Consider the following 10,121-nt stretch of genomic DNA (forward strand, 5'->3'; position numbering starts at 1 on the left):
GCTGGGAAAACACGAGGAGATTGCGTTTAGTGCAGCACGAACAATCACCAAACTGACCGTTTTTTCAGGGCGTCTAGCAAAACATGGCAGTTTTCCCCTGATTTCCTAGTGAATCTCATTTCCAGGCCTTCGCCACACCCAGCAGCCAGTTTCCTGGTTTGCCCCACTCGCGGGCTGCCACCAAATCCCTCATAAAGTAGGCAAAAGTCGACACTTTGAAGGAGAAAACTTCCTCAGATTGCGTGGAAAGACCTTTGATCGCTTGCACAGGAACACGCAGGGAGTGGCTCTGGGGCACAGGGCCAGGCCCCGGGGTGGGGTGCTGGCAGCCTCATGGGCTTCCCTGGGAATCCCAGTTGGCCCCAGTCACATCCGCAGCTGCATTGGCAGGGCCCCAGAGAGCGATCCTGAAAGTGGGTTTTGACTTGGGTCACTAACACGGCTGAACAAACTTTTATATTTCACAGCTTTCATGAGGCGTAAAAATACGAGCGGCTGAGATGGTGCCATGCCTCAGACCTCAGCTCATGAAAACATTCAGCTCAGAGGAAAAATAAGTCAGGAGACAGGTGATCTGTTTGTCTGTCATATAAAAACCCTTAAAGGGGAGCTGTGCTTTCCTCAGTGTTTTACAGAAGCAGTGCTCCATGTACTTGAAGAATGAGGCGCCAGGCGATGCAGTGGCTGACATCATGTGGTTGGTGGGGAAAAGCCAAAGTTTTGCCCGTTTCTGCCCATAAAGAATGCTGTTACTCGAGGCACTGCCTTTCTTGTCCGTCTCATCTAATGTCTCAATGATGACATTACCTGAATGACGTTTCCTGTTTATTTCTTTTTTAATAGCAATACCAAACACTCACATAAACGTTTTGCACTTTACAGCGATATCAAGCATCAACTAATGAACCTGCTCACACCCAAATGAGCTATACTACATCTATTACATGCAGGACAGAGACTTCCTCAAGGCTACAGTGAGTCAGTAGCAGAGGTAGAATTATGTTCCTAATTCACCTTAGTTCCAGCAGACTGTGCAGCTTTGCACACCTGGAAGGTTTGCAAAGCCATCGTGAATTATTAATTAGTTAATTTTGATAATTTCTTAAATTGATGCATCCACTCACTCCAGGTAGAAGGCTTCAGCTGTGGAATTCAGTCTCTTACTCATTCATAGGAGCCTAAAAGTGTCAGCTTTCAAAACTCGTATTTCCATCCTATGGTGTGCTGAGTGCTTCCCCTTTTCAGTTGTAATAGATAAACATTCTTGGACTTTGTTCTGGTGGAAAGAAGAGGATAATTTGGTGGGACACTGAGGATTTTTATTCTACATTAGGAATCTCGACCTTGCTTTTTACCTGTTTTTTCTTTACACCTTTGTCCATGATCCAAGGACATGTGATCTGGAGCCTTTGTAAGCCCAAATATAACCAGTAAAGTTATTGAGGATTTATGCATTGCTTCTTTTGTAGATAAGATAATTTTCCACTGTTAATGCTTTTCTATTTCAGTTCTTCTTTCGTGATAGTGCTTTAGTCTCAGCCAACCCAAAGAACACCTGATGTTCTGAGATGACTGATTTGAGAGACCGTGTACATCCAGATCTCAAAAAAACCCTGCAAAACTGTTCTGCTTGCATCAGAAATTGGTGAACACAGTCAAGAGGTGCTTTTTACATATAACTTCACTTCCAGAATGTATAAAATGCATCATCTGCCCTCCTGCTTCCTTTCGTCTTTCAGTCCCACTATCACTTGTGACAGTGAAGAACTGTGGAAATCTATCAGTTATGTTTCTCTGTTTCTAATAATGATAAGAACTGCTTGTTCTTCAGTGAAATATAGGAACCCTCCACAGAACAGCAGAGCTCACTAGATGTTCTTAGTAAGTACCATGTTAGGAAAAGGCAGATGAAAAGTGATACAGCAGGTCTTTGTCTAATGACTTTGCTCTCAGTGAAAATCAAGGTTTGACTGAAATTTATTTTAGAAATTAATCCTAACCAGTGGCTGGAAAGCTGCCCTTTCACCAGGCTGAAGGGGGCTATGATACCAGTTCAGGATTGACCACAAGTATAGAACAATTCGATAATTTAGGCTTCATATAACAAGCACGCCAGTAGAAAAACTGTGGATGAAAAGGTCATGCTCTGGCTGGAAAAAAGAAGGAACCAAATCTCTGCATCCAGTGGTTAAATATTATAGAGCTGTTTGGTGTTGTTCTCAAGGAAGCCAGCATGTCCTGTTTTAGAGATTTTACATTTGCTCATCTGTTTCATTTCTCCTTAGCATCTGAATCATCAAACAGGCAGTTTTTGTTACCCAATAGATGTGCATTTTAAGTGAAATTATTCCCAGCTTCTCAGAAGCAGAACTGAATTGTCCTGAACAGAATTTCAGAAAAAAATCAGGGGGCACGATAATTTATGCTGTTCACTGAGGGGAAAGAGAAACTGTGCTCGTGTAACGGTTTTCCACCTTGAATTGAATAGAATTATCTGATAAAATAATGATTAAAATATCTCCTGTGAAAGCATCCAATCTCAGAGTCAGTTTATATAAAAATATATAAATACACAAACTTTATGCAGTGCATAAAATTCTGTTATCCTTTGCTATCCAAGATTGTTCACAAACTCCCTCCCGTCAGTAGGCAAACAGAAAAACCAGTAATACCAATTCTGAAAAGAATGAATTCTTTTTGCACATTGTGCTGTATTTCTGTGGGCTCTTCTTAGGTGGATTCCTGTTTGATTCTGTGATAAATCTGTTGGGAATTCAGTCAAAACAAGACCCTATATTTTGAACATATACAAGGAAACACAAATAAATACATATACACTGCCGACTGTTTTATTTCTGTGGAGTGCAGATTGTGTCCTAGATAACAACTTTGTAGTACACTCCACTCATCTAATTAGGCAATATTTTCAATAGAATTTTTATAAACTTACTAAAAGTATTCCTAGATCCACCACGGTTGGTACCATCCTTTCTGTATACTTCTACACAGCTACGTTGCCTTTTATTTCCCATGGGTAAATTTAGATTGCAAGGTATTTAAAAAAAAAAAAGGCAAAAGAGTAAATTAGGAAATGTGTGAGCTGTCACTCATTGGTGCATCGCTTCCTGTTGCTTTATGTGCTCAAGCAGTTTTTCTCCTCAGAAGCAGACGCGGGTTACGCTGCCGCTGGCGTCGCAGTGAAACGGCCGCGCGGGGACACGGGGCTGCCCAGGTGAGTGTTCAACATCCGAAAAGTCAGATCCACAACTTGAATTCTGGTACAGATTTCACCGCGGCTCTCATTTAACGTGGGCATCGTACAACAGAAAGAAGGGATGCAAAAGGGGCTGGAAAATACTGCTTTGGGAGAAGGAGTGCATGAGACAAAAGGGGAACTGGCATCCAAAGCCCGATGCCAGCTTGAGGTATTGTTCTAATAGTATTGCTGTGGTCAAGAAACGTGTTACTGAGAGGTAGGAGGAGGATGGAGAAGAGCAGTGTTTGGGTTGAGTTTTCAGGGCTCTGAGCTGTCCAGTCCTCACTGCCAAAAATGCCAGGGGCTTCCAGTAGCTGTTCTGATGTTGTTCTTTAATATTTATGGCACTGGCAAGGTACTCGGCGCTCTTTATATGAATATACACGACACTTAAAACTTAGCAGAAAAAGAAGCTGTGCTAAAAGTGGCCTCTTAAAACAGCAAATATGTACATGAAGATATTTTGTGCAGCATCTTTCTGTGCACATAGAGGAAAACATGATGTGCATTAAGGTAATGCGAAATAATACTCACCTGCATGGCCTACGTCCTAAAAAATATAGCTTTTTTTTTCCTATTTGCTCATGTTAACAGAATTTTTATGCTCCATAAAACGGTCCATAAATTGCATCTCAAGGTTAAAAAGGCTGAGCTCTTTTCGACCTGAGTCTCTACAGAATCTCATGGAGATCTCCGAGTGAAGTTTGGTGTTGCGTGAGGAAAAATGCTTTTAATTCTAAGCCAAAATGCCCACGTTACTGAAAGGCGTATTTCAACTCTCCTCAACTGTGAAGTTTTTCAGAATTAATGTTGAGATCTGCTCATTAGGAAAAAAGACCCAGCTACGGAAGGTCCTCGTACTCGAGGAAATCGGCTTGGCGCTGTAACTTATTCTGAGAACACAGAGCAGTCTACTTGTTGAAATTGCTTTGAGAGAAGAAAGAAATCAGGAAAGCCATCTCCTTCCACCTCATGGCTGATGTACAATAGCACCAGCACAGCAGCCGCTGCACTGCCTCACACAGCCTTGTTTTCTTCCCCTGAAACTTCTCTAAAAAGCAAAGTACTCGCAAAAACTTACCATGTTATAATGAATATTGCTCACAGCAACTCGAATTCCTTTATATAAGAAATAAAGAAGGCTCTTCCATTCTTCCCTTAGGAAGCTGTTTAAGATACGGAATATTATTTTGTATTTGTGCTTATGCAATCATAACTTTATACCTACTTTGTTCCTTTCAAAATGCCATAAATGGAGAGACTGCATACAGCTCCCTCTGGATCTGAAGAAGATATGGTAGGATTACATACAAATACAATGAGCAATGAGTACTTCTCTCCAGAAACTTTCACAGGGCTCCTCTCCAGCCTTGTTTGCATACGTGACTTGAGGCGTAGCATTTGCTGGTCCATTTCTCTCAATCTATATATATCTCTAAATAAAATGACAGAGACGGGGCAATGATAACCATTGAATGATGTGGCTAAAAGAAAAAAAATACTGGGATTTTTTTTTTCTTTGAAACACATCTGATACCAAAACAAGTCTATAACATAAGTCACAAGTCTGTAAAATCAGTCACAAGTCTGTAAAATCAGTCACAAGTCTGTAAAATCAGTCAAAAATCTACAGAATTAGTCTCATAAAAGCCAAACCGTCAGACTATATCTTTAAAGAGAAATTCCTCGATGATTTTTTAGAAAAAAGCAATAACCAGCAGGATGACTTCTCAAATGTTGTGTTTCAGGGGAGCTGTAAGCCAATGCCATCCTCCTGGGCAAAACCTGCAGGTACGCTCGGTAGCTGAGACAAGACCTGGGAATGCTGCAGGTCATGCATTCAGGTAAGACAAATAATTTTGCATTCCATAATCCTATTCATCAGAAAAAAACTAAGCAAGGGTGTATGATACGGACCACTCCCCTAGAGATAAGGCCTCTGTAACTGTAATGAATTAAATGCGTTGTAGTTAGGGCAAAGCAGAGCTTTCTGCTTTTGTGCTCCTGTGCAGGGAACTGCAGTGTGGTGTACTTCATTTGCTGGCTCTGACACACTTCAGCATGGCAGAATGACACACTTCTTGTTGCTGTTCTCACTGACAGCGTGTCCTTCTGTGAGTAGCATCAGTGTGTCATCAAAGCTGGGGCACGGCTTACCTGGGGAGTTTTAGACAGCCTCCAGGGCTTTGTTCATAGAAACTATTGGTGATGCTGGTTAAAAATAAAAGGTGCAGTGACCTGAGAACGTGAGGAACCGAGAATAGTTGCTGAAGTGGCCAATTCCCCGTGGTCTTGGGTCTCTGAGTCCCATCTTCAGCGTCCCAACCTGCCATTAGCCAGTTGTATATTAAGATAACAGTTCCTGATAGCAGAAGAGCAAAGCAAGATCTTGTCCCAAAGAACACGCAGCTTATTCCGACAAGTGCAATGTAAGGACACGTGTTTTACCTTATGATCAGTGAGATCAACGGAGCAAAACTTTTCGAAACAATGAGCTAAAAGAGAAAGCTGAGGAGAAGGAGGTGGGTGGTGTGAGGAAATTGGTCTGCGAGTAGATTTGAAAGAGCTGATAAAGGCAGCTGTGAGAGGAGTCGTTGTGAGTAACGCGGAGACAAATCGAGAGCTTGTAAAGATGGTGGTGTAATGTAACAAGTGGACTAACAACGGAGAAAGAGGTTGCGGGGGTGGGAGAATTCCAGTTTCTCAGTCACGCGACGGGTGAACACTGCCTCATCCGCTTGCAACATTGCACGCGTGCTTCTGGAAGGGCATGTTCAGACGTGAAGAGACCTGTCACAGGAAGAGAGATGCTGAAATGTGATTAGAAGAGGTAGGTTTTTTATCTTTTGCTCAGCTGGTCAGCCTGCATACGTTTGCTTTGCTTTTGGTAAGAAGTGGGTCAGCAAAACCCTGACATCCAATTTCTAGAGCTAGATTTTGAATCTGTGATAATTATCTTTGCTGCTAAACTTACAATGCCCTATTTACGATGTGGTTTTATCAGGCCGCACCGAAAAGCAGACGTCTTACGTTTGCCTTAAATAGAGACACTGCATTTCTTTAATCAGTCATCACTTAAGTAAAACTGCTCAATGGACCAAATTGGCAAGTCGAGAATTTTCCTTATCTTTCAAGCCCGTGAATGAATTTGGCTCTGACTGAAAAGTCAGGCAGCTTGATCAAACAAAGCAGTAGCTGGTAAAATTAAATATGTGCCGTCCAGACTAGTTTTATTATTTCTCCTTTTTTCTGAATATGCATGAGAGGTTTTTTTAATGGAAAAGAGGTCCATATAATGACCTCTCAACAGAGGCAATAAACCTCCCTGGGTTTCCCTGAAAACCCCACAAACCTACACACACACACGCACGCGCCTCAAACCCATAAAAGGCAGACTGAATTGGCCTACCACATAGGAAAATACCTGCGCCCAACTTGCCTTCAGTTTGCGCTGTTTCCTACGTGGGAACAGTTGTAGACAATGCTATCTTGCACCCTACTCCTACAACCTCTTCACCTCCTCTGCTGGCAGCCTAGGCTCAAACCACAGATGAGTTATCACGGGCAGCCTGAAGCAGTTAGTCAGGGTTGGCGGCAGAACTGGACCACAACAAATATTCCCCATTCTCGTATTTCCTGAACTTAACCATGAGATCTTTGGAGAAGAGAATTACCGAGTGTCAGAGCTGTGATAAAATCAGTGAGTACCGGCTGTCTCATCGGCGGGGTTTTACACCCTTTCTGACTCAAAGGTCAGCTCTTCTAAGCCCTTTTAAGGCTCAGTCACACAACTCCTCCACTGCTGCTGTAGTCAGGGCTGCTGTTTCACTGGTATTTTCATGTTGAAGCTGTTGATACCCACAGCCCTGGTCATGCCTAAGTTAAGCTTAATGGCTAATGTTTCTATAAACTCGTCCATGGCAACTGCAGTTCTCAAGAGGCAAGAAGTGTGAATGAAAGATTGACCTTGGAGAGTCTCCACCTCGCAGGACTAAGTGACGCCCTGTGCATGCAGGGACCCCATAGCCTGCCAGGTTTTGATGAGGGTTCCTGGGCCATGCAGGAAGCTTTGCTGGAATAGCACGGTTAATGGCAAGTTCTGGGGGGATCGCATACAAAGGAGGGGAGGGGAAGCAAGAGGATGTGACAAGAAAAGAGAATGATTCACAACAGGGAAATGTGCCAGCCACACGTTGTCCTCTTCTGAGCAGACCCCAGCATTGACTGATACCCGAATGCCCATCTTTTTGTCCTTGTCACTCCATTGACTTAGAGGGGCGGTTGTTTGGGATAAGCAATCTGCCATATTTGTATGGCCAAACCCCTATTCTGCTCACCAGAATGACAGAAAGTGCCCTTCTGGTAATTGTGGTGCACTCCTTTGACTCTCCCACAAGTGATTGCAGGACCCTGCCCCTCTGGAAGTGTTTTCACTGCCCATCCTGCTTCTGCTGCAGAAGCTTGCATCTGACTGACCTCGGCCACCTTAGACATTTGGGTTCATCTCCCCCTGGACTTCTAACTCCAAGAGGGTTTAAAACCTTTGATCTCCCTCCATCGTAGTTTCTTTCTTCTAAAAAAACAGACACTTGCCAAGAAGACCATAGAAACCCAAACCAAAAGGTTGTTAGAGCTGACATTTTCCCTTTTTGGTAACAGGAGGCTGGATTCTTACCAACCAGGTCCTGCAGAGCTGACAGATGACCACCCATCAGACTACAGGGGGCTTGTGATCGCATCCAGGCTGGAATTAGCCCATACTACTCGGCACGGACGATGAACAGCACTGCTAAGTGCCACGATGATCACACCCTGGATAAATACCTGTTCCCATTTGTGTACAGCACTGTGATGATCATCAGCGTTCCCATCAACTGCATATCCCTCTACGCATCTTGCGTTCAGGTGAGGAAGAAGAATGAGTTAGCAGTCTACCTCTTCAGCCTGTCCCTGGCTGACCTGCTGTACTCGCTGATTCTGCCTCTGTGGATTGACTATGCCTGGAACGGGGATAACTGGAGGCTCTCTGCCTTGCTCTGCCAGATTTCTGCCTTCCTTATGTACATGAATTTCTACACCAGCACCGCGTTCCTCGCTTGCATCTCTGTTGACAGGTACCTGGCATTGGTTCACCCCCTGAAGCTCCAGCACTTGCGCACGAGAAGGTTTTCGTTGATTGTCAGCGTGATTATTTGGCTTCTGGAAAGCATCTCCAATTCAGTCATACTGATGAACAAAGAAGTATTCAGTGACCCTTGCAATTTCACTAATCATACGTTGTGCTATGATAAATACCCTCTGGAAAGGTGGCAGGCCCAGATAAATTTATTCCGGATATGTTCGGGGTACCTGGTGCCTTTGGTAATCATTCTGTTCTGCTACCATAAAATCTACCAAGTCGTGAGGTCTAATCAAGCCACAGTAGATGAAGAAAAGAAAAAAGTCAAGAAACTCATTCTGAATATCACAGTTACTTTCATTGTTTGCTTCACCCCTTATCACGTTATATTGCTTATTCGCAGCATCAAAGAACCTTACACCACTGACCCACAGCTTTTGCAGTTGATATATAAGGTTTATAGAGTGACCCAGGCCTTGACAAGCTTGAATTGCGTTGCTGATCCCATTCTTTACTGCTTTGTGAGTGAAACGGCGCGAGCAGACATAATGAATCTGCTCAGGTGTTGCTTGTGCCTACGAAAACATGAGGGAGACCGAGCAAGAGAGCACGCTCTGTGCAGTTCTGCTACGAAGAGCGCGCTGATCACCTACAGAACCTCCTGTGAAATGGAGACCATCAAAAATGCCTGAGTGAGCACATTCAGAGCAAAACTGGATAACCTGAAGGGGGAAGAAAGAAAGAAAAAGTCTTCCCCATTCTGTACCTAGGAGATAGGTACAGAAAAAGAAGTAATGTAAGTGAAACCAGTAGCTGGAGCTAATAAGGACTTGTTACAGGGCCAATGAATCACAGAATCACAGAATATTTGGAGTTGGAAGGGACCTCGAAAGATCATCCAGTCCAACTCCTGCCTGAGCAGGGTCACCTAAACTAGGTCACACAGGAACGTGTCCAGGTTGGCCTTGAATGTGTCCAGAGAAGGAGACTCCACAACCTCCCTGGGCAGCCTGTTCCATGAAATCAATGGAGCATCCACATGTATCTTCAGGTCAGACATGGCACACAAACAACAAGCAAATGCACGGTCAAGGCAGATGACCATGACAAAATTCCTGAGGGTCCCCCACAGAACTGACTCCTGCAGGCTGGGCATGCACGTACCCAGCTGGAGCAAGGCTGAAGTCTTCTTAACCCAGGCATTTGTTCTCCAGTTTTAGTAGAAACCTAAAGCTTAGCTGGGAAGGAGCCCCAGAAGGGGTTTATTTTTGTAATCAGAACTGTGATAGAAGTGAATAAAGCACGCACACATGTGGAGATCATCCAAGTGATTGACAAAGGAGCAGAGAAAGGGTGGTAAACTTTCTCTGGTTTCATGGTGTGATTTATGCTGCTATGATGGTTCCTGTGTTTCAGTAGTGGCTCAAGTTCTTCAGCATATCCCTAAGACTACCTACTTCTTAAACCTGTTTACCTCATGTGGATGGGTGCTGACCTGCTCTTGAGCTTTTCAGGCTTTTTAATTTGAAAAATGTGTGTTCTGATGTGTAACCGTACGTCATGCAGTATCATTACAGTACCAATATTGGGTTCCAGGTGGTTGAAGATTCGTTACTTCAAGTGCCTTTACAGAACCAAATTCCAGTCACTGGTGATTTAACCCAGATGAAATTTTTCCTGATATATGCAGGGAGGAAAGGGAAGGATTGAAAGGTGAGGTTTCACATCTCCGCAATGTAAAGAACC

General features: G+C 43.6%; 1 protein-coding gene across 1 annotated transcript; it reads left to right on the plus strand.

Moving 5' to 3' along the window:
- Positions 1 to 7,925: 7,925 nt before the first annotated feature.
- On the plus strand, positions 7,926 to 9,067 carry GPR65 (G protein-coupled receptor 65). The gene has a single exon (XM_010188773.1). The coding sequence runs from the start codon at positions 8,033 to 8,035 to the stop codon at positions 9,065 to 9,067; it is 1,035 nt and encodes a 344-aa protein (XP_010187075.1). The 5' UTR covers positions 7,926 to 8,032.
- Positions 9,068 to 10,121: the final 1,054 nt, after the last annotated feature.

The sequence above is a fragment of the Mesitornis unicolor genome, unplaced genomic scaffold (assembly GCF_000695765.1).
Source record: "Mesitornis unicolor isolate BGI_N332 unplaced genomic scaffold, ASM69576v1 scaffold3920, whole genome shotgun sequence".
NCBI lineage: Eukaryota > Metazoa > Chordata > Aves > Mesitornithiformes > Mesitornithidae > Mesitornis > Mesitornis unicolor.